The following is a 22,774-nucleotide window of genomic DNA, read 5'->3' on the forward strand; positions in this document are numbered from 1 at the left end:
TGGGAGCCATGAGCATGCACTTGCTTGGCCTCTCTGTCTATGCATGGGATAGACTAGAAACAAAGACATCAATCTAGCCAGCCGCCCATAATCTGAGCCCATTCATTCATACACGTCCCATCCTTCCACTCAACCTCCTCGAATCCATGCGGGCACGTACACCGACACCCCGAGCCACCACTCTTGGGCCGATCCCAGGACGCTGGAAGCTGTTCCCTTTCAATCTTGAGCGCTTCCTTCTTTGCATTATCAGCAGGAGCCTTGGTAGCAGCTGGTTCAGGCTCTTTGAAGGCGAGGGGTACAGTCGGCGGCCGTTTTCCTTGCTTTGGTGCATTCGCAGGACAATGCATAATGTCTGTATGCTGATACCCAATGTCCCTGAAATAATGCACCTGATCCGCCTCCAACAACAATGCAGCACCCAGTGTATGAATCGGTGCATCACCCCATCGCTCAAGCCAAAATCCACCAGACTTGTCCATTTCTTGGAAGAAGGACGTGTATGCATCGCTTTGAAAGAAATCCACACGCGCAATCTCAAAGTTGGACCAGAAATGACACATGTTGTAGGCATCGCCTTCCATTCGATCGGGTGAAATCTCCTTTTGCTCACCAGAGAGGGGATCCGGCTTTTCCTTTGTTGCTGGTGTCTCTGTAGGTGGCGAGGGCTTTTTAGGGCGTTCCTTGAGCATGAATGGCCATAGACTCGTATCCTTGATGCTGTGTTTCCGCTTCCATGCACTCGCATACCGAAACATATTCGGCACCGTCTCGACCAGTTCCTTGATGGCAATGACGAAGCCATATACTTTCCCTTGCTGTTTCATCATGCGGAAGGGATCATACGTCAAATCGCAAAAGAAGGTAACATCCGGCTCAACACGCCAGTAGTACTCCAAATCCTTAACGAGTGGGTGATTGAAGAAGAAGCCCGAAAAGAAACGACACATGTGATGATAGCTCTCCAAACCACCATACATAATCGCACGATCCCCTTGTTGCGCTATCGCCTCCTTGTACTTTCTTTGATCAGCCCATGCTGGAAACCCCCACATACTCGCATTGACCTGTCCAAACGACATTTTCGCGTTTGTCGCTTGTCGTACACCAGCTTTGAATGCGTCTGAGAAGGGCTCATTATTGAGAAAGACATAAGGGTACTCGAACCACTGATTAAAATGGATTTCCAGGGACGACATGGAATGCAGTACATTCTCCAATTCTGAATTCCGAGCAAGAATCACAAATGCTGCATCTTCCCGGGGATACTTTGCTGCTGCTGCAATAGGATCACCGCATCCTTGTAGGAAGGGCGCGTCCATGGTGGTATTCATTTGCCGTTCATGACCTTGCCAAGTATGTTCTTTCCGCAATAGACAAATCACCACAACAGTGGTGATCAAACTTGCAATGAGTGAGAGAAGCCATAGTCTGATTCTGCCAATACGACGGATATGCACTTGCCGTCGCCAAAAGCCGTGTTTTGTGATGACAGAGGGTAGACCTTGTTGGAATGCTTTGAATTGTGCACTCGAAACGCGTTTAAGGTCGGCGGGCAGAGAAGATTGTTTTGGAGCATGCAGCATGATGTGCTGGATGGAGCTTCAGCGCTGTGAGGACGAGTAAATGAATGTGAAACCTGTCGCGACTGAAGTAAAAGAATGTCGTGTGCAGCGCTGGACCCGGTCGATCGTCGCAGCTTGGAAAGCTCGTGAGGGGAGTCAATGGAGGCGGATTGAGTCTAGGTGACTCTTGCGAGGGGCGGTGACACAGGCCGCTGTGCAGCCCGATGCGACCAGGGAGGTTTGTTGAGTAACGTCTTGAGAGTGCTTTCAATTTTGTTTCTTTTGTTTTTCTTTTCGACGAGAATTTCACATGCAATGCAGACACGCTCTTGACCAGGTCGCTCACTTGCTTGAGAGGATGCTGGAGATCAGAGAGCAACGTACTATCCTGCAAATACTCTAATGCTCTTATAATATAAAGGTACAAAAATGTCTCAGCAGGGCCCAGCATGCCTTCAATACAAAGACATGACACTCCGCGAATGGGTATCCGTCTCCTCAGATAGAACAATGATTTCCCCCTACTTGAAATTTCTCTGTAGCCGCTGTAACCAGCTCCGAGTGCCGCAATTGAAAGAGCCCTCTCAGAGCAACAAAACTGCCGTCTATACGCCAAGCCAAGATCTGAAAACTCTAAAAAAGATGATCACTGGATCTTCCCGACAAGGGAAGGAAGTGACCAGCTTTGAGGAGACGGAGGGCTTGCTTGGGAGATCTGGCAGCGTTGTCAGGCAAGTGCAACGGCAATTTTCAAAGTAGGGAAAGGGAAAGCAAGTGTGCTGCTGCGTGATGAGATTTGCTTGTGCCTGATTTCTGACTTCTCACGCTCAGACAGCTCACATTGCAGGAGATTGAGGGCATAGATCGAGTCCAGGACTACTAGATTCGCAAGGTACACTGTAGAGGTCCAGATGCTAAGCTAAGTCTACTTCTTCTTGTTGACGGTCCATCCATCCTCAGCGACAGGAGCCGCTTCCTCTTTCTTGACAATAGCAGCCAGTTCTGCCTCTGCCTTGACATCCACATTCTCAGCCTCTTTGGCTGCAGTAGATGCAGGCGATGCAGGGCTCTTGCCATCAGCCAAGCTCAACGCTTCAGTCCGACGAAGGATATCCACTGGCTTCTTCTCCTTCTCCTTCTTGGCAGCTTCTTGCCTTGCAAGCTGTGCAGCCTCGCGCTCTTGAAGCATGGCCTGACGCTTCTCTTCGGCTTTACGCTCAGCAGCAGACGTGTCAACAGCACGAGCAGCACCGAACGGCGAGGCTTTTGTGCTAGCAACAGGCGATGAAGCCGTAGCAGGCGTTGCAGCACCTTCAGCAGTCGATGCCGATCTAGGTGCGAGAGAAAGCTTGCGACGCTCAGTAGGTGCACTAGCACCTCCATCACCAGCAACTGGACCCCTGCGTGTAGAAGACCAATCCAAATCAGGTCCCGAATCGCGCTTTTGTTCAGAAAATTCACGACGTTCACCACCTTCGCGAGGTTCACGCGGTTCATAGCCACGTCGCTCCCTGCCACCTGCACCACCGAAGCGTTCTTCACGCTCAGCTGGTGGCAATGGGCCACGGCTCCTTGCAGAGCTCCAGTCCAGATCGCGTTCTGGCTCTCTCGGCTCACGCATCTCTCTTGGTTCACGAGCCTCATAGCCACCACCACGAGCTTCGTAACCACCACCGGGTCGACCACCATAAGAAGACTGCCTGTCTCTGTCGCTTGATGGCAAAGGGCCCCTGCTTCGTGCACTTCCCCAATCCAAATCACGTTCACCGGCCATACCACCTTTTGGTGCATCTGCCACGGTGACTCTCACATCACGACCAGCAAGAGAAGCCCCAGACAGACTGAGTGCTTGTTTGAGTGATTCTTGATCTTCATACTCAACATACCCGAATCCACGCGGTCGATCGGTTTCCCGGTCCCGTACGAGTCGAACAGATTTGACTTTTGCACCTTGGTTGGAGAAGAAGTCGGTGATTTCACCTTCCGTTACATCGAACGTCAAATTACCAATGTGAGAGGTGAAGGGAGGTCGGTCTGGCATGGGGATTGGGTCACGTACTGCATACCCTCGAGATTCAAAGTCGCCGCCGCCCCCTGCTCCACCAAAAGCAGAGGGACGGCCACCTCCATACCCACGATCAGGACCAGCGCCAAAATCATCACCGCCACCACCTGAACGACCTGCACCGTAGTCGCGTCTTGGAGGGCCACCTGGGCCTGAACCCCATCGATCACCACCGCCGCCAGAGCTAGCGAATCCTGGTTGGGCGGAAGCGAAGCCTGGGACAACAGGCATGTCCATCTCCTCATCAGCCCAATTCGTCCCGGTGGCTAGCGCAAGGTTAGTCAAAAGCTAGCAATAGGTTATTTGAGCATACATTGGTCGACATTGAATTCTGCGAGGGAGAGCTTGACGCCCTTGTTCTTTTTAGGCGGCATGATTGATTGGTTGTTCTACTGGATGCGCTACTCTACAGTTGTTTCCGAAAGACAGAAACAAAGGAGAGAAGGGGGAAGTCAGTAGCTAGGGAGGAGCCTTGCGGGTCCAAGTCTGTGAAGTCTTCGCAAATTCTGAAAATTCTAGGTGGAGGTCACGTGACTCTGTTCACGTCTTCGAGTCTTCATCGTGGTCATCTGCATCAGAGACCTCCTCAAAGCCATCCTCGCCCACGGCAAACAGCGTGGCATCTTCACCAGTGCCTGAAGAAGCACCGCCCGTGTGCCGCCTGTCCAACTTGGCAGATTTGCTCAAGCCAGAAGAGGCCACAGCCAGTCCCTGTCGTGGTCTGTCTTCCTCCTCATCCATCTCCCCGTCATCTGATCGTACATCCACATCCATCTCATAATCCTCTTGCCTGACTTCCTCCGACATGGCAAATCTGCGATTGTCTGCCGTCGGCCGCCATAGAAAGACAATAGTCCCAAACACTGTTAAATACAAGGTATTCAGCCATCCATCCAGCACAAATCGATTCTTCCAGTGTGTGGGGACAAAGTCTGGTGAGCGATTGGCAATGGTGATGGTATTGAGCATGATGAAAATAACCACCACAGCCACAGACCAGATGATGATACCCCAGAGGCGCTTGTACATGAGTGCCTTTTGCGACTGTCGACGTGCCATGAGTTCCTTGATGGTGGTTTGTAGTGCACTCAGTGTCCAGAGGTAGAAGGTGGTCATGGTTGCAGAGAGTGGCAAGATGACGAGGAGGATCCAGAAGCTTGCTGTTTCTGCCTTCACCGCCATCGACATGACTGAGTAAATCACGCCAAAGGCAAAATGCAAGACAGCCAGGATTCGAGCACGCACCATTGCTTGGCCGAGGGACGGCCGTACAACACTGTAGCCCAAACTGACAATCAGGATCATGAAGAAGGAGAAGGAATTTCGAAAGGCTGTCAATAGCGCAACAATCACCATGTAGACGCGGCTGCCGAGGGTGTAGCCGCGTAAGTTGACGAAATCGTAGTAGCCCCAAATGATAATCATCTCCATTGACAAAAAGATGATGAGCGCAGTAATGTAGTTTTGCACAGGCAGAATCTCCTTCTTGTGTTGGACATACTGAAAGGCCCATAGGAAGCCAATCACGACGTAGACAATAGCGAGTGCGCCGTAGAAGGGGAGATTGAAGTACTCGGCCGCCGGCAACTCACCATATGAGTTGCGAAACTCCACAATACCTTCGTACGCCAAGTTTTGGAGCGACAAAGTCGACACGCAGTAGTAAGACGTGCGCTTGATATCATAGCGCATCGGCACCGGTTGCGTCAGATTAATGGCAAGCGTCATGATACTCAACTGCGTATTATTGCGCGCATCCGTATCAATCAAGAACTGTCCCGTTTCTTCCAACACGCACCAGTCATGGCTAATGGCCTCTTCATCACAAATGAGTTTCCGCTGCGTTGTATGGGGTCCCAGGGGCACACCAATTTCATCGACATCTTTGTATTCGTAAATCACAACGGACACATCGCCTGGCGCGCTGTTGTTGACTTTCTTGAGGACAAGCTCAATGAAGGGATTGACATCACCGCCGACACTAGCGCGCGAAAACATGCCTGAGCATTGCTGCGAATCGCGCTCATTGATGCGCACCTCATTGGCGTGTACAACTGGTAAGGACAGAGTGAGCCAGGCTAGGAAGAGTCTGGCTCTACAACTGCGATAGAGCATCCTGCACCGCTGGCCCTCGTGTCAGGCCTCTTTGAACGCAGATGCTCTCCCTGACGTGTGGTGTCGTTGTAGACAGTCGTGGGATGCGCCTGCCAGCACAGCGGTAATGAGCGCAGTCACATTCTCAGGCGGTATAGAGAAATAGCCAGGACTCAAGCCTAGCAACTAGTCTATGGCATTCCGCTTTCCGAGCTCATCAGTCTCTGTACTTCTAGATCATTGCCCCGGATGCTTCAGTTTCCGTGACCACAGCGCGAAAGATCAAATTCAGCTGCTCACCAAGACACCACGACGATAGCTCCTACGCTGCTTCTTTAGTCCTTGCTTCATTACTCTGGCTACACAAGGTAGGCGTCCGGATATGGCACAAGCTGCATCGCCATCGTTCGCCTACAAGCTTCTTCGTCTCCTCGGCTTCATCGCCTGGTTCCTCTCAAACTGCCTCATCATCCATGCCACACAATTCCTTGGCTTGCCATTCTTGTTTCTTAGTAAACACCTCTGGTATGCTTGGATTCAACGTACAAAAGCAGCGTTCGGACTTGTTTGCGTGACGCTTGTCCAATGGTTCGCACCGACGCGCGTCGTTGTTTCTGGCGATCACTCTACAGCAGCGGAGATTCAACCTGGTGATATTGCAAATCGCGTCAAGTTGTCGTTTGCACCGCGTGCAGTGATGATTTCGAACCATCAAATATATGCAGATTGGCTGTTTATGTGGTGGACGGCGTATACCTCTAATTTGCACGGTGCCATTTACATTATCCTCAAAGAATCCCTCAAGTGGATCCCTGTTGTTGGGTGGGGTATGCAGTTCTTTGGATTCATCTTCATGGCGAGATCATGGGAGAGGGATAGACCGAACCTCGAACGCACACTACAGCGTCTGTCTAGAGAGCGTGAAGAGCCGCTCTGGCTACTCCTCTATCCAGAAGGAACCAATCATTCCCCCAACACACGCGGTATTGCTCAAGCATACGCCAAGAAGGTCGATGGACCAGAACTAAGACGCACCCTCCTCCCTCGAACAACAGGTTTACGCTTCTGCCTTCAACAACTCGGTGAAACGTGTCCCTGGGTATATGATTGCACTATTGCTTATGAACCGCTCGGGGAGACAGATTTCGCTGCAAAGGAGTATACACTGCGTTCCATGTTCTTTGAAGGGAAACCACCGCAAGCCGTTCATATGCACTGGCGGAAATTCGCAGTGAGCGATATCCCACTAGATGATGCTGGTTTTCAAGCGTGGTTGTTTGAGCGCTGGGCAGAGAAGGAGGCCATGCTGGACAAGTTTTACAAGGGACAAGCAGGACAGCGTGCATTCGAGGACCGGGAGAAGGTCGTGCTATGTGAGATGGGATTGAACTCAACGTTTGAAGTGGCGAGTATATTCGTGCCGATTGCAACGGCTGCGTTGCTTGTGAATATTCTTCTCAAGGTTTCACGCATGGTGGGCGTGATGGGCTAGTCGCTTCGCATACACGGTAGGCTTGTCTAATGGTCTATAATGCAACGTCTACCGTTTACCATCATGAAATGACACCACGGCGAATTTGCCATTCGTCCGCCATGCAAGTTTGCCATGCTTTTCATTCAATTGTTCTTCTAATCCCTCTGCAAGACCCACACAGACATCTGCTTTACACGTCCGCAAAGACAAGATGCGAACATTGCTCTTGGCAAAGTGGCCAATGGCAGTCTGGAAGTCTGTTGTAGCAGGCCAAGTCGCATCACCCACGAGCTTGCGATAATTCAAGTCACCCTTGAAGATGACCAGGTCAGCTTTCGTCAATGTCTCGAGGAGTGCTGGAGCAAGACTTGGTAATCGCGTGAAGGGATGTGCCGTTGTCCAGAATGGATCAGGATGGACTTGAATCTTGCCGTCCTTGTAATTTTGCGTCCATCGACGAGTCAATGTCTGCAGGACTTGCTTGTTCTTTGCATTTGGAAAGTAGGATTCTGCATCTGCTAGACTTGCAAAGAGGTGATCGATATCCGGTGGCGTAACATCCGATACGAACCAGGCAAAGTCCTTTGGATGTAGGACAACTTGTTTTGCAATACCTGTGTCCAGCAGGTACATGGTCAGCATCAAATCGGCAAACAACTCAAATCCAGCATTATCCAGGACAATATCAATTCTGCCGCCTTGCAGGGTGCCCAGCAATGCCCAGACTTGGTCGAGATCATTGACAAGAACATTCTTCTGACTTGCTTTAATGGCTTCAGCACCTTGCAGCTTTTGTAAATCATCATAGCTCAGTGAGGTGAGTAAGCTCAAATCTGTTGCATTGCCCCACAGTGCAATCTGGCTCATTTCCATAAAGAGGAGCTTTTGTGCTTCTTTAGACATGCTCTTGTATGGATGGGCATGCAAATCATCGGCGAGCTTTGCATATCGCACAGCAAGTTCCTCCACTGCAATACCAGAAGAACGAAAAGTCTCGTCCTTTGCACGGAAGAAAGGGTCATGCTGTTGCCAGTGATTTGAAGTGGTGAATAGTATCCGAATCTTGCGGTAGAGATAACACTCACTGTATAGCCAGGGCACATTGAACCAGGTTGGCTGATCTAGCAGTGCCAGTTCTGTATTATAATCCTCGATATCCGCACCGCCATCTTCCGTCAGTGGATCGAGTGCACGATCATGTGTCTCCTCATACTTGATCTTTGCAATGGCTTCAATGATCTGCTGGCCTTCCTTGATCTGATCCTTGTTTTGCGGCGATTGTAGCGTATTGACTGTTTTATAGACGTCATCGATGATTTGTGTGATGATGACGGGCCAGCGCTCGAGGGCAGACTTGTAGGCAAAAGAGGAGGTATCGCCTGTGTTGTAGAAGGGCTGAGGTGGATCGAGCTCTTGTAGCTGGCTCCGCGTTACAGCAACCATTCCTGTCGAGAAGCTCAAAGTGGAAGTGGATTGTTTGGTCGTTGCGGTCGCGCGCGTCCTGATGCTGGACCACCTGCCGAATGTCGTGAGCGTGTCTGCTTCGATGTCCTGCTGCTCTGTCGTCGTGTAGGCTCCAGTAGCCTCATACCGTCATGTTGATGCTCCCATGTCTCCCCTATCCTCAATGTCACCGCCCCCTGCTCCCTCCTGCTGCTCCTGACCCATCGCCCGTACCCAAGACGCGCTCACTCACGCTGCCCCTTGGCCTTTGCTCTCTTGCAGTAGTCATCTGTCACTGACTTGACTTCCTGGTCATTGACAAACGTCTCTCTGAATGCCATCAAGATGCCTCTCCCAGACGAGTCCTCACAGGCATCTGTAAGTCACTTCTCCTCAACTAGCTCCATCGACGCTCATCCACCGTCCTAGGTCCAATCACTCAAAGCGCTCTTTGAACAGTCCTGCTCAAGTCCAGACAAGCAGCAACAACATGAATCTCTGCCATCACCAGTCCAACAAACCTCCTCGCCGCGTCCACTCGGTCGTGTAAGGTCTTCCTTCATTGCAGTGGATAAGGGACGTGCTGCGCTGAACTTCTTTGAGCGTTCGCCGAGTCCTATCCTTCGAACAGTGTCGATGCCTGTTATGAAGAAGAAGGAAGATACTACTGCTGGTACTACTACTACTGACGGTGTGGAGAGGCTCATTGAAGGGGTCAAGGGGATTGCGGTTGAGGCGGCAACTGAAACGGCAGTCGAGCAGACTGTCAACGTGAGCGATGAGGATAACTATAAGGCTTCCATGAGTACAGAGAAGACGCTGCAGCAGGTGACAGAGACGGTCGTGGAGCCATCGGAGGCACGGCTTAACAAAGGACCTGCCAAGTCAAGCAATGAAGTTGACAGGAAGGCTTCGACGACAGCTGAGAAGCTTACAGAGATGGCAGTGGAGCCATTGATGGCACAAGCTGGCAATGCCCCTGGCAAGTCGAATGTTGGCTCAAGCAAGAAGAAGTCGACGACTGAAAAGACGCCGCAGAAGGTCAAGACGCCCTCGAGCAAGACCCCGAAGGCGACAGCACGCGGGTCTATGCCGACACAGAAGCCATTGACAAGTACATCGCCTCGAGTACAAAAAAAGAAACAGGTGGACACACAGAGCCCACCTTCCATTCGATCAACACGCTCACAGTCTTCTATGCGTAGTGTCTCCCCATTGGATCCTACACGGCCGCCCAGTGCGAGTATTGGCAGGGCTTTTGGACGGTCTGGTCGACCTGCAACGAGCCTTGCACATGGATCGCCCCCGCCGCGTACCGCGAGTCTCATGGCAACATCCAAGGATGTACCCAAGACCGCGACGCCACAATAGAAACTGTGTCGTGTCAAGAGAGCAATAAGTTGGAGAAGATGACCGTTCTTTTCGTTTCGCATGCTATCTGACATGAGTATACCTGTTCACTTCTTCTCAAAGGCCTCTTTGTTCCCCTTCTGAGCCACCTCGAATGCATCCTTGAAGAGTCCTGCATTCTCTGCATTGGCAAAACGAATGGCCAGCGTATCAGCAGTCGCTGTACCCTCCGACACATCCGCGGACGTGGCATACACCCACGACCGATCACTGCCCACATTGGGTGAGAGTGTCATATCTGGCATAATGTAGTGATTGGCACACACCTTGAGTGTCTTGTCCCGCCTCATCACCAAACGTGTCTTTCCCGATTCCTTGTGCTTGAGGAACTTGACATCTCCCGTCCCGCGTTCCTTCCACTCGCCGGCCTCTTTATCATACCTGAAGAGCTTTGCTCGCATCTTGAAGACTGCCTCTTCGGATTCTTCATTCGTGGCGGTCTCGACTGCTTTATCGAGTTTGATGACAGGCTCGAAGTGGACATCTGCTTCTTCCTCCTCGGCCTTGTCCTCGTCTGCTGCGTCGTCTGTCGTCTTTGTCTAGGTTGTTAGTCCATGCCCATTTTTCCCCCTGGGCTCGATTCTTACCGGTGCAGCTTCAGCAATGGATTTAGGAGCAGCCTCTGCGTCCTTCTTACTCTCAGTAGCAGTGGCTGGAGAGGCAGTGTCCTTGGTGGTGGTTGTGGACGCGCCTGTGACAGCAGCAGAGACCCCGCCAAAGAGGGCCTTTGCCTCGTCACTGACTGTGGATGCTGCGTTGGCGATGGCGCCTGAGATGCTCTGGTCTGCCTTTGTGTCTGACATCTTGATAGCTCGTCTAGTGTCCAGTAGAAGTAGTCCAGTGGTCCAGTCGTCTCGTCCTTGTCGCTGTCTCTTTCTCTTTCTCACGTGAATACAGCGACAACCAGTCGGACCAGATACTCTTTGGACGAGATACTCGCTACAACGGGGCCTACAGCTGCAACGGGGGAAGAGAACACAGGAGGAAGAGGGCCAGGACCACGAGAGTCGATGGCCACAACCGCACATCCTCATCAGGCCTTTGCGACTCCCAGAAAGCAATCACAAGCACAAGCAACAGGTACAGCTCCCCTCCCAGGCACCTTCCTTCCACCCGCACAAGGCTCCTCGAGGGAAGCAACACCCGGCGAACTGCCCATTTCTTCAATAGCCCGTACTAGCGCACCTGCAGCCGTACAATCGAGCATGACGGGTAATGCAGCAACTGCAGCATCCGCTGAGAAACCAAACTCGGATGTCTTCAAATCAACCTATTCCGGTGTCGCCCTCCTCGAAATGGTCTGTCGTGGTGTGAGTGTCATGCGCCGCGTCTCTGATTCCGCCCTCAACGCGACTCAGATCCTTAAAGTCGCTGGCATCGATAAAGCGAAACGCACAAAGATCCTCGAACGTGAGATCCTGACGGGTCCACATGAGAAGGTGCAGGGTGGGTATGGACGGTATCAAGGGACGTGGATCTCGTATGCCATTGGACTTGACTTGTGTGAGCGGTATGGTGTTCGAGCACGACTCTCACCGCTCCTGGACTTTGATATGCAGAGTGCCAACTTGACAGCAACGCCTACCAAGCGCGAACATCATACCATCACTGGTCAGAGTTCCTATCAAACACCCAATGGCAGAGCAGGCCAATCACGGCAGGGATCCCTGCATATTGACAAGAAGCTCAAGACGCCCCTCCACAGCTCACCCCTCGTGAGTGCATTTCCAACACTCCAGGAACCACTCCAGGATATTCAAAGTACAGAAACCACGATTCATGTCCCCGAACCAAAACAAATCCCGCTTATTGATGCAAGTGAGCCAATGCGCGAAGAGGACATGACACCCCTGCCACCCCTCTCACCAGACACAACAGAGCAATTCGATCGTTCGCGTGACATGCTCACACAAATATTCCTCGAAACAGATCCAACACGCTCACCAGACAGTCTTCTCGATATTGGCTTTGATATCGAAGTCGATGTACCCATTGATGAACTCGGTCATACAGCGTTACATTGGGCTTCCGCACTCGCTCGATTACCACTCGTGCAAGCACTTTTAGCGCGTGGTGCAGATCCACGCCGTGGGAATGCAGCGAGTGAAACGGCACTGTTTCGAGCTGTGATGGTCACTAACAACCTCGACCAAGAAACGTTCAGAAGTCTACTCGACTGTCTTGCACCCAGCATCTTCATGCGTGATGGCCATAAACGGACCTTGCTGCATCATATCGCACTCACCTCCGGCATCAAAGGTCGCAGTGCAGCAAGCTTATATTACTTGGAAACCCTCCTTGAATGGATCGTTCGAGATGGCGCTAGCATCTGTGCGCGACATGGTCTTGATTTACCACGTTTTCAACGACAACTGCTCGATGCACGAGATCGAAATGGTGATACGGCATTGAATATCGCTGCACGATTGGGCAACAAGATGATTGTTCAGGTGTTGTTGGATGTTCAGGCTGATCCATACGTCCCCAATCATGCTGGTCTGCGACCTGTTGATTCAGGTGCATTGCCGGTTGGTTTAGCAACGCGTGATGCTTCCGCTATGTCATTGCTTCCCTCACAAGACGACAAAGCGCCACTCATTCCAGAAACGGTTGTTCGACAATCCAATGTGGTTGTTGAAGAAATGACACAACTCCTAGTTGGCTTGAAAGAGGAGTTTGAGCAAGAAATGCATGCAAAGGATGCATTACTGGTGAATACACAAGCAACCCTTCGACAAACCCAACAAGCACTCGCGAGCCTCAGGCAGCAGGTGGAAGGTGTCAAGGGCCAACAGGGATCGCTTGAGGAGATGCGTCAACGGACTGCGAATTACGGACGTGCGTTACAATCTCCTGACTTCGCGCCTCATCAAACACATGAAGCTGACGGTGTTGCTCCTGTACAAGAAGCGTGTATGCCTGATGAAGCGTATGATGCTATCAAGGAGAAAGATTTACTCCGCATGCAACGACACGTCCGGGCCTACCAACAAAACAACGCAGCGCTCGACGCACTCGGTCGTGATTCACTGAGCAGGTCATCGGAGCTGGAAGCAAAGTGCAGGCGTGTGATTGCGTTGTGTACGAATGTCTCGGTGGAGGATGTCGATGCGTTGTTGGGGAAATTGTTGATGGCTGTGCAGAGTGATGGACCGACGAGTGAGGTGGACCTGAATCGTCTTGCTGGGTTCTTGAAAACGGTGAATGAGATGTGAAGTGGGACGAAAAGAATAATATGAACCTATGCGATGTTGTATATGTATGATGAGCAAGCGTCTCATTCGAGTTCTTGGTTGTGAACTTTTGCACGTCGACGCCTGCTCGATAACCTACCGCTTGCCCTGACCCCCAAAAGACAATGAAGCGCAATGCGTGTAAGCTAGAATGCTTTTATTGCTGCTGGACTGACTTATAGTCCAAGAAATGATGCATGCTTCCAAGAAGCACAAGGAAAAAGACGTCCAACGCATACCAAGAGCTGCAGAGCCATCTGACAGTATTGCTGGACCTCGAGCGCTGCTGCAATATGTGCTCAAGTCAGTCTCCCTCATTCTCTGCTTCTGCTGAGACTCTAGACCCGAAACATTTCCAAGAGCTATTGTCGTCACCTACAACGATGACTTTGTCGTCATCAAGGACAAGTTGTGTGTCGCTACATCGAGCTATCGTCTTTGTGTTAACATTCAGTCCCAAGTCCATGTTCCATCTCCTTCTCATCCCCAGAGACAGGGCAATCCTTGATCTTCATCCATTTGAAGCATTGAGTACAGACCTGCTCGACAAGACACGCATATATATCGAGTCACTCAAACCTCTGTTTGAAAAGGAACTGATTCGATTACACAACGGAGCCCGCTCAAATGGGCTCCCCTGGGCGGATTATCTCAAAATTGGTGTTCATGCAGTGCCAAGTATGTCGCATGTCCATGTTCACATCATGACCAGAGATTATAGCACCACCTGGCTTAAGACCAAGAAACATTACAACTCATTCGCTGGGTATGGATCTTCATGCTTGTTCTGTACGCAAGCTGACATAGCAGCAACTTTTTTGTCAATCTAGACGCTCTTCCTTTGGGTCAAGATGATCCGCGGCATTCGCCAAAGTACGCTGAAGATTTGCTCAAGGCAGACTTGGTGTGTTGGCGATGTGGCGACACCTTCAAGACGATGCCGACACTCAAAGAGCACCTCGCAGTTGAATGGGCTAGTTATTTGGAAAGTCAAAAGAAGCTAGAGACACAAGAGACTTCTGATGCACAGCAACCATGATAGCGCAAGATGTATGTTCAATTGCTTCCATATGCATGATATAAACAGGTGGCGCGGAGCCATCTTGGCACCATGTGCGCAAGAAAGTATAAACAAGAACAGGGCATAAAGCCATAATATGTATAGTGCAGGTCGTAGAAGGAGCATGCACAATGCTGAAAAATTGATCGCGATCGTTGAATTTGTGTAGAAGTGAAGCGACATGATCAAATGAAGAAGAGAACGGCTGCAAGGGGAAGAGCAACCATACCGCTGACCTTCTTGAGTGATGCTGCACCATTGCTGACAATGACTCCATTAGCACCACCTGCATTGCTGACGACTGTGCCGGCTCCTTGGTCAGAGCCAGAGCCAGAGCCAGAGCCAGAGCCAGAGCCAGAGCCAGAGCCAGAGCCAGAGCCAGAGCCAGAGCCAGAGATGACAGCAGTACTGTCTGAGCCAGAGCCAGAGATGACAGCAGTACTGTCTGAGCCAGAGCCAGAGATGACAGCAGTACTGTCTGAGCCAGAGCCAGAGATGACAGCAGTACTGTCTGAGCCAGCGTTGCTGCCACCAAGAGTACCAGCAGCACCTGCAACATTGCCAACCACTGCGCCAGGACCCAAAGGAGAGGTAGGGTTTGTTCCTGATGTTCCACCAGGGCTGTTGGCAGAACCAGAAGAGCCTGTATTGGCAGCAACACTGAATGGAGACAAGCCATTTGTGCCGCCCGAGGTGGAGGAAGAGCCTGTGTTGCCAGCTCCAGCGCCAGAGGCTGAGACGGGGCCAGAGTTGGCAGCAGGAGCAGGCCGTGCACCAGCAGCAATACCGTTGATACCATTGTTGCCGTTGTTACCAGACGGAGCTGAGCCAGCGTTGCCATTATTGTTGGTGGGCAACGAGGGAAGACCAACAGAAGGAGCACCACTATCGGACGAGCCAGCTGGCCGAGCGATAGGAGAAATGCCGTTTGAGCCAGCATTACCTCCAGCATTACCGTTGCCATTGCCACGAGCATTGCCATTACCGCCGGCATTTCCATTTCCATTGCCACCAGCATTTCCATTCCCATTGCCACCAGCATTTGCATTTCCATTGCCACCAGCATTGCCATTACCGCGGCCAGGAGTTCCAGGAACTCCGCCGATGCCATTACCAGTGCCGGGGTTGGTCGACCCAGGAACAATCACCGGGATGACCGGTAAGCCTGTGGGTGTGACTGGCCTCGTCAAGGTGACAAGCTGGCCACCGGCGACAATGGACGTCACGAAAGACGCTGGGAGCGAAGGTGTGGCTGGAAGGCCTGCCACAGCACTAGAGATCTGCGCAAGCACTGAGGTGACGAAGCTTGGCCCAGCGGAAAGAGGGGTCGGAAGAGATGCGACTGGAGCAGGAATGCCCGCAGACAATGAGACCGAAAGGGAGGCAACGATAGTTGGGACTGGCGCATTGGAGATACCAGAGCTAGCTGTGGGTCCAGTGGACAGCGTATTTGGTAGTCCAGCAATACCAGAGCTGATCTGATTCACGATCGATGTTGCACCAGGCAAAGACAGGGTCGGCGTGGCAAGAGAGGACAAGCTCAGAGATGGCAGCGTGGGGGACGGTTGACCAAGAGATGGTGCCGAGAGGGAGGGCAATGCCAGAGATGGCACCGTCAGTGACGGCACACCAATAGATGACAAAGTGACTGATGGCAGGCCCAGGGATGGCAGCGTGAGCGAGGGCAGTCCAACGGGGAACGTGACTGGCAGGCCTGAAGGCAGGAAGTCAGATGACAAAGCAAGCGATGGCAAGCTGAGGGAAGGCATAAGGTCTGTAGGCAAAGCGAGAGACGAAAGAGTCAACGAAGGTTCTAGCCCAGTGGAGAGAAGGCCGGTTGGGAGAGCAGTCGGAAGCAAGCCAGATGTCAATAAGCCCGTTGGGAGACCAGTTGAAAGCATATCTGTAGGAAGGGTCAACGAAGGAAGGGTCAAGCCTGGGAGGTCCGATGAAGGAAGTGCCAGCGAGGGAAGAGACACGCTTGGCAGATCAGGCAGTGTCAAGCTTGGAAGACCATCTGTCGGCAGTGCCAAGGAAGGAATGGTCAAGCTTGGAAGGCCATCAGTTGGCAGTGCCAAGGAAGGAATGGTCAAGCTTGGAAGGCCATCTGTTGGCAGCGTAAAGGAAGGAACGGTCAAGCTTGGGAGATCCAACGAGGGAAGTGCCAGCGAGGGAAGGGACACGCTTGGCAGATCAGGCAGTGTCAAGCTTGGAAGGCCATCTGTTGGCAGTGCCAAGGAAGGAATGGTCAAGCTCGGAAGGCCATCTGTTGGCAGTGCCAAAGAAGGAATGGTCAAGCTTGGAAGGCCATCTGTTGGCAGCGCCAAGGAAGGAACGGTCAAGCTTGGAAGATCCAAAGAGGGAAGTGCCAGCGAGGGAAGAGACACGCTTGGCAGATCAGGCAGTGTCAAGCTTGCAAGGCCATCTGTTGGCAGTGCCAAAGAAGGAATAGTCAAGCTTGGGAGATCCAACGAGGGAAGTGCCAGCGAGGGAAGAGAAACGCTTGGCAGTGCAGGCAATGTCAGGATCGGAAGGCCATCTGTTGGCAGTGCCAAAGTAGGAATGGTCAAGCTCGGAAGGCCAGATGTTGGCAGTGCCAAAGAAGGAATGGTCAAGCTTGGGAGATCCAACGAGGGAAGTGCCAGCGAGGGAAGAGACACGCTTGGCAGATCAGGCAGTGTCAAGCTTGGAAGACCATCTGTTGGCAGTGTCAAAGAAGGAATGGTCAAGCTTGGAAGATCCAAAGAGGGAAGCGCCAGCGAGGGAAGAGACACGCTTGGCAGATCAGGCAGTGTCAAGCTTGGAAGACCATCTGTTGGCAGTGCCAAAGTAGGAATGGTCAAGCTCGGAAGGCCATCTGTTGGCAGTGCCAAAGAAGGAATGGTCAAGCTTGGAAGGCCAGGCAGTGTCAAGCTTGGAAGACCATCTGTCGGCACTGCCAAAGAAGGAATGGTCAAGCTTGGAAGATCCAACGAGGGAAGCGCCAGCGAGGGAAGAGACACGCTTGGCAGATCAGGCAGTGTCAAGCTTGGAAGGCCATCTGTTGGCAGTGCCAAAGAAGGAACGGTCAAGCTTGGAAGATCCAACGAGGGAAGTGCCAGCGTGGGAAGAGAACCGTTTGGCAGTGCAGGCAATGTCAAGATCGGAAGGCCATCTGTTGGCAGTGCCAAAGAAGGAATGGTCAAGCTTGGAAGGCCATCTGTTGGCAACGCCAAAGAAGGGATGGTCAAGCTTGAGAGATCTGGAAGCGTCAAGCTTGGAAGGCCATCTGTTGGCAGTGCCAATGAAGGAATGGTCAAGCTTGGAAGGCCATCTGTTGGCAGTGCCAATGAAGGAATGGTCAAGCTTGGGAGATCCAACGAGGGAAGTGCCAGCGAGGGAAGAGACACGCTTGGCAGATCAGGCAGTGTCAAGCTTGGAAGGCCATCTGTTGGCAGTGCCAGGGAAGGAATGGTCAAGCTTGGGAGATCCAACGAGGGAAGTGCCAGCGAGGGAAGAGACACGCTTGGCAGATCTGGAAGCGTCAAGCTTGGAAGGCCATCTGTTGGCAGTGCCAAAGAAGGAATGGTCAAGCTCGGAAGACCATCTGTCGGCAGTGCCAATGAAGGAATTGTCAAGCTTGGGAGATCCAGCGAGGGAAGTGCCAGCGAGGGAAGAGAAACGCTTGGCAGTGCAGGCAATGTCAAGCTTGGAAGACCATCTGTCGGCACTGCCAAAGAAGGAATGGTCAAGCTTGGAAGATCCAACGAGGGAAGCGCCAGCGAGGGAAGAGACACGCTTGGCAGATCAGGCAGTGTCAAGCTTGCAAGGCCATCTGTCGGCAGTGCCAAAGAAGGAATGGTCAAGCTTGGGAGATCCAACGAGGGAAGTGCCAGCGAGGGAAGCGACACGCTTGGCAGATCAGGCAGTGTCAAGCTTGGAAGGCCATCTGTCGGCAGTGCCAGAGAAGGAATGGTCAAGCTTGGAAGGCCATCTGTTGGCAGTGCCAAGGAAGGAGTGGTCAAGCTTGGGAGATCCAACGAGGGAAGTGCCAGCGAGGGAAGCGACACGCTTGGCAGATCAGGCAGTGTCAAGCTTGGAAGGCCATCTGTTGGCAGTGCCAAAGAAGGAATGGTCAAGCTTGGAAGATCCAAAGAGGGAAGCGCCAGCGAGGGAAGAGACACGCTTGGCAGATCAGGCAGTGTCAAGCTTGGAAGGCCATCTGTTGGCAGTGCCAAAGAAGGAATGGTCAAGCTTGGAAGGTCCAACGAGGGAAGTGCCAGCGAGGGAAGCGACACGCTTGGCAGATCAGGCAGTGTCAAGCTTGGAAGACCATCTGTTGGCAGTGCCAAAGAAGGAATGGTCAAGCTCGGAAGGCCATCTGTTGGCAGTGCCAATGAAGGAATGGTCAAGCTTGGGAGATCCAACGAGGGAAGTGCCAGCGAGGGAAGAGACACGCTTGGCAGATCAGGCAGTGTCAAGCTTGGAAGGCCATCAGTTGGCAGTGCCAAGGAAGGAATGGTCAAGCTTGGAAGGCCATCTGTTGGCAACGCCAAAGAAGGGATGGTCAAGCTTGGGAGATCCAAAGAGGGAAGTGCCAGCGAGGGAAGAGACACGCTTGGCAAATCAGGCAGTGTCAAGCTTGGAAGGCCATCTGTCGGCAGTGCCAAGGAAGGAATGGTCAAGCTTGGGAGATCCAAAGAGGGAAGCGCCAACGAGGGAAGAGACACGCTTGGCAGATCAGGCAGTGTCAAGCTTGGAAGGCCATCAGTTGGCAGTGCCAAGGAAGGAATGATCAAGCTTGGGAGATCCAACGAGGGAAGTGCCAGCGAGGGAAGAGACACGCTTGGCAAATCAGGCAGTGTCAAGCTTGGAAGGCCATCTGTCGGCAGTGCCAAAGAAGGAATGGTCAAGCTTGGGAGATCCAAAGAGGGAAGCGCCAACGAGGGAAGAGACACGCTTGGCAGATCAGGCAGTGTCAAGCTTGGAAGGCCATCAGTTGGCAGTGCCAAGGAAGGAATGGTCAGGCTCGGAAGGCCATCTGTTGGCAGAGCCAAAGATGGAATGGTCAGGCTCAGAAGGCCATCTGTTGGCAGTGCCAAAGAAGGAATGGTCAAGCTCGGAAGGCCATCTGTTGGCAGTGCCAAGGAAGGAATGGTCAAGCTTGGGAGGTCCAACGAGGGAAATGCCAGCGAGGGAAGAGACACGCTTGGCAAATCAGGCAGTGTCAAGCTTGGAAGGCCATCTGTCGGCAGTGCCAAAGAAGGAATGGTCAAGCTTGGAAGGCCATCTGTTGGCAACGCCAAAGAAGGGATGGTCAAGCTTGGGAGATCCAACGAGGGAAGTGCCAGCGAGGGAAGAGACACGCTTGGCAGATCAGGCAGTGTCAAGCTTGGAAGGCCATCAGTTGGCAGTGCCAAGGAAGGAATGGTCAAGCTTGGAAGGCCATCTGTTGGCAACGCCAAAGAAGGGATGGTCAAGCTTGGGAGATCCAAAGAGGGAAGTGCCAGCGAGGGAAGAGACACGCTTGGCAAATCAGGCAGTGTCAAGCTTGGAAGGCCATCAGTTGGCAGTGCCAAGGAAGGAATGGTCAAGCTTGGGAGATCCAACGAGGGAAGTGCCAGCGAGGGAAGAGACACGCTTGGCAAATCAGGCAGTGTCAAGCTTGGAAGGCCATCTGTCGGCAGTGCCAAAGAAGGAATGGTCAAGCTTGGGAGATCCAACGAGGGAAGTGCCAGCGATGGAAGAGACACGCTTGGCAGATCAGGCAGTGTCAAGCTTGGAAGGCCATCAGTTGGCAGTGCCAAGGAAGGAATGGTCAGGCTCGGAAGGCCATCTGTCGGCAGAGCCAAAGAAGGAATGGTCAAGCTCGGAAGGCCATCTGTTGGCAGTGCCAAAGAAGAAATGGTCAAGCTTGGGAGATCCAACGAGGGAAGTGCCAGCGAGGGAAGAGACACGCTTGGCAAATCAGGCAGTGTCAAGCTTGGAAGGCCATCTGTCGGCAGTGCCAAAGAAGGAATGGTCAAGCTTGGAAGGCCATCTGTTGGCAACGCCAAAGAAGGGATGGTCAAGCTTGGGAGATCCAACGAGGGAAGTGCCAGCGAGGGAAGAGACACGCTTGGCAAATCAGGCAGTGTCAAGCTTGGAAGGCCATCAGTTGGCAGTGCCAAGGAAGGAATGGTCAAGCTTGGGAGATCCAACGAGGGAAGTGCCAGCGAGGGAAGCGACACGCTTGGCAGATCAGGCAGTGTCACACTTGGAAGGCCATCTGTTGGCAGTGCCAGGGAAGGAAGTGTCAAGCTTGGGAGATCCAACGAGGGAAGTGCCAGCGAGGGAAGAGAAACGCTTGGCAAATCAGGCAGTGTCAAGCTTGGAAGGCCATCTGTTGGCAGTGCCAAGGAAGGACTGGTCAAGCTTGGGAGATCCACAGAGGGAAGTTCCAGTGAGGGGAGAGACACGCTTGGCAGATCTGGAAGCGTCAAGCTTGGGAGGCCATCTGTCGGCAGTGCCAAAGAAGGAATGGTCAAGCTTGGAAGATCTGGCAGCGTCAAGCTTGGAAGCCCATCTGTTGGCAGTGCCAAAGAAGGAATGGTCAAGCTTGGAAGAGACACACTTGGCAAACCGTCCGTAGGCAACGCTAATGACGGCAGAATGCTCGTTGGCAGTGCCAGAGATGGCAGTACGTTCGTTGGTAGCGACAACGAAGGTGAAATTGTTGGAAGGACGACTGGTGGTAATGTAGGCACCACATCAATCGGGCCTAACAGATCGTTCACCAAGGTCTGCACGACTGTCACAATACCATTGACCAGACCACCAACCACTCCAGGGTCTGCTGTAGGCGCGGCCGTTGGCAGCGCAGCAGATACAGATGGCAGTGTTGGAATAGCCAAAGAGGGTGATGGGAGTGCAACTGAGGGAACCGGAACACTGGGCAGAATCTCCGATACTGACGGGATTGCAATGGAAGGCACTGCAAGACTAGGTAGTGCAACAGAAACCGATGGAAGTGCCACTGATAATGTTGGGAGTTCGACAACAACCGATGGCAATGCAACGGATACTGTTAGGACTGCTGATGGAAGTGCCACTGATACGCTTGGTATAGCGACACTTGGAAGTATACTTGTCGGTAGTGCGAGTGAAACGCTTGGAATAGCGACGCTTGGAAGTATACTTGTTGGCAGCGCGAGTGATACGCTTGGGACAGCGACGCTTGGAAGTATGCTTGTAGGCAGTGCAAGTGAAACGCTTGGAATAGCGACGCTTGGAAGTATACTTGTCGGCAGCGCGAGTGATACGCTTGGATCCGCGACGCTTGGAAGTATGCTTGTAGGCAGTGCGAGTGAAACGCTCGGAATAGCAACACTTGGAAGTATACTTGTCGGCAGTGCAAGTGAAATGCTTGGGACAGCGACACTTGGAAGTATACTTGTCGGCAGTGCCACTGTCGGAAGTGCGCTGGTCAAAGGCAGAGATAGAGGCAGAGTTGACACAGCCAGTGTAGGGAGTACAACGGCGATTGGACCAGCGTTCACGAGTGTGTTTTCGTTCACTACTCCAACGACGTTTCCTGAGATTGTTAGTAGACGTTAATTTGGCCTTGCGAAACTCACCAACTTGCAGAAGAGGTCTTGCATCGTAATGTTCAATGAGAGCAAATAGTATGATGTGCAGAACAGATGCCCGCATTGCTGTTAATGTGCACACTCAGTGATGCGCACTATAGTGATAGAGAAGCGTTGATGACGGCGACAGATCAAAGTCTTTGCAGGAAGATGGACTTGGTCGCGTCGGGCTGACAGCTTCCTTACATACACTGTGATCATGCGTGGCCTCCAGGACCATGACGACGGAGCAAGTCAGCTGCAATGGGTGTTACAACGTCCAGACTCCAGAGACTTGAACAATTGCCACGCGAACTTGTCGTTGAGCTCGCGCTGACAAGGTCATCCTGGCGGTGGCTTGGAGGAGATGAGACAAGTTGTGAGACACAAGCGAAGATAGAAGAGCTCCAGCGTAAAGCAGCTTAGATTGAGCGCACGAATATAGTCTGACAAGCAGTCAGAGTCTGGGTCACGAGAGAAATTCAGCGGTGTGAGGTCTTGTCTCAGAGTAGCTTCTTTGGGTGTCGTCTATTGGCTCCAGTCACTTTGCCAGGTGGTCGCCGCCTTCGCCTGCGTGGTCGCCAAAACTTCGCGCTGGCCAATGATCTGGGTTGCCCTGCTTCAGATGGACGGAAAGCTCCGCATCTAAACTGACTTCCTTGGGGGCATCTCTACTGATTCTCTAGCAACTGCCCAGCGGAGCCAGCACCCTCATTGCTCAATACAAACGAATCGCGGGACATCCTCCTCCTTCCGCTGCAAGATGACCGAGACCTCGAAAAGTTATACCCGCTAGAATCTGAATAGAGTTCATTCCGTGTCAGGACCCCGCTGTCATTGCCTC

The 22,774-nt window shown here is 52.3% G+C and overlaps 10 protein-coding genes across 10 annotated transcripts; 4 read left to right on the top strand and 6 right to left on the bottom strand.

The window, feature by feature from the left end:
* Nucleotides 1-68: 68 nt before the first annotated feature.
* BCR37DRAFT_401944 (nucleotide-diphospho-sugar transferase) lies at nt 69-1,586 on the bottom strand (the record flags this gene model as incomplete). The annotated part of the gene is made up of 2 exons (XM_040871872.1): nt 69-1,459; nt 1,505-1,586. The coding sequence occupies 2 exons, from the start codon at nt 1,584-1,586 to the stop codon at nt 69-71; spliced, it is 1,473 nt and encodes a 490-aa protein (XP_040727456.1).
* An 812-nt stretch (nt 1,587-2,398) lies between these two features.
* On the bottom strand, nt 2,399-4,087 carry BCR37DRAFT_211949 (uncharacterized protein). The gene is made up of 3 exons (XM_040866426.1): nt 3,944-4,087; nt 3,690-3,896; nt 2,399-3,623 (listed from the first exon to the last, which is right to left on the bottom strand). The coding sequence occupies exons 1-3, from the start codon at nt 4,002-4,004 to the stop codon at nt 2,491-2,493; spliced, it is 1,401 nt and encodes a 466-aa protein (XP_040727457.1). The 5' UTR covers nt 4,005-4,087; the 3' UTR covers nt 2,399-2,490.
* BCR37DRAFT_211542 (lung seven transmembrane receptor-domain-containing protein) lies at nt 3,764-5,883 on the bottom strand. Its single transcript, XM_040866424.1, has one exon. The coding sequence runs from the start codon at nt 5,743-5,745 to the stop codon at nt 4,171-4,173; it is 1,575 nt and encodes a 524-aa protein (XP_040727458.1). The 5' UTR covers nt 5,746-5,883; the 3' UTR covers nt 3,764-4,170.
* A 223-nt stretch (nt 5,884-6,106) lies between these two features.
* Nucleotides 6,107-7,216, top strand: BCR37DRAFT_385740 (acyltransferase-domain-containing protein; the record flags this gene model as incomplete). The annotated part of the gene is made up of 1 exon (XM_040870381.1): nt 6,107-7,216. The coding sequence occupies one exon, from the start codon at nt 6,107-6,109 to the stop codon at nt 7,214-7,216; it is 1,110 nt and encodes a 369-aa protein (XP_040727459.1).
* Nucleotides 7,217-7,264: 48 nt separating this feature from the next.
* Nucleotides 7,265-8,641, bottom strand: BCR37DRAFT_391073 (venom protein 2; the record flags this gene model as incomplete). The annotated part of the gene is made up of 1 exon (XM_040870953.1): nt 7,265-8,641. The coding sequence occupies one exon, from the start codon at nt 8,639-8,641 to the stop codon at nt 7,265-7,267; it is 1,377 nt and encodes a 458-aa protein (XP_040727460.1).
* A 173-nt stretch (nt 8,642-8,814) lies between these two features.
* Nucleotides 8,815-10,055, top strand: BCR37DRAFT_211545 (uncharacterized protein). The gene is made up of 2 exons (XM_040866425.1): nt 8,815-9,019; nt 9,071-10,055. The coding sequence occupies exons 1-2, from the start codon at nt 8,987-8,989 to the stop codon at nt 10,010-10,012; spliced, it is 975 nt and encodes a 324-aa protein (XP_040727461.1). The 5' UTR covers nt 8,815-8,986; the 3' UTR covers nt 10,013-10,055.
* A 43-nt stretch (nt 10,056-10,098) lies between these two features.
* BCR37DRAFT_385743 (RanBP1 domain-containing protein) lies at nt 10,099-10,854 on the bottom strand (the record flags this gene model as incomplete). Its single annotated transcript, XM_040870382.1, has 2 exons — nt 10,099-10,590; nt 10,639-10,854. 2 exons carry the CDS (start codon nt 10,852-10,854, stop codon nt 10,099-10,101), a joined length of 708 nt encoding a protein of 235 aa, XP_040727462.1.
* Nucleotides 10,855-10,953: 99 nt separating this feature from the next.
* On the top strand, nt 10,954-13,373 carry BCR37DRAFT_376840 (uncharacterized protein). The gene has a single exon (XM_040868680.1). The coding sequence runs from the start codon at nt 11,062-11,064 to the stop codon at nt 13,264-13,266; it is 2,205 nt and encodes a 734-aa protein (XP_040727463.1). The 5' UTR covers nt 10,954-11,061; the 3' UTR covers nt 13,267-13,373.
* An 11-nt stretch (nt 13,374-13,384) lies between these two features.
* Nucleotides 13,385-14,464, top strand: BCR37DRAFT_376843 (uncharacterized protein). Its single transcript, XM_040868681.1, has one exon. The coding sequence runs from the start codon at nt 13,482-13,484 to the stop codon at nt 14,112-14,114; it is 633 nt and encodes a 210-aa protein (XP_040727464.1). The 5' UTR covers nt 13,385-13,481; the 3' UTR covers nt 14,115-14,464.
* Nucleotides 14,465-14,529: 65 nt separating this feature from the next.
* Nucleotides 14,530-15,143, bottom strand: BCR37DRAFT_385746 (uncharacterized protein; the record flags this gene model as incomplete). Its single annotated transcript, XM_040870383.1, has 2 exons — nt 14,530-14,987; nt 15,017-15,143. The coding sequence occupies 2 exons, from the start codon at nt 15,141-15,143 to the stop codon at nt 14,530-14,532; spliced, it is 585 nt and encodes a 194-aa protein (XP_040727465.1).
* Nucleotides 15,144-22,774: the final 7,631 nt, after the last annotated feature.

Source organism: Protomyces lactucae-debilis (genome assembly GCF_002105105.1).
Source record: "Protomyces lactucae-debilis strain 12-1054 chromosome Unknown BCR37scaffold_3, whole genome shotgun sequence".
Classification (NCBI taxonomy): domain Eukaryota; kingdom Fungi; phylum Ascomycota; class Taphrinomycetes; order Taphrinales; family Protomycetaceae; genus Protomyces; species Protomyces lactucae-debilis.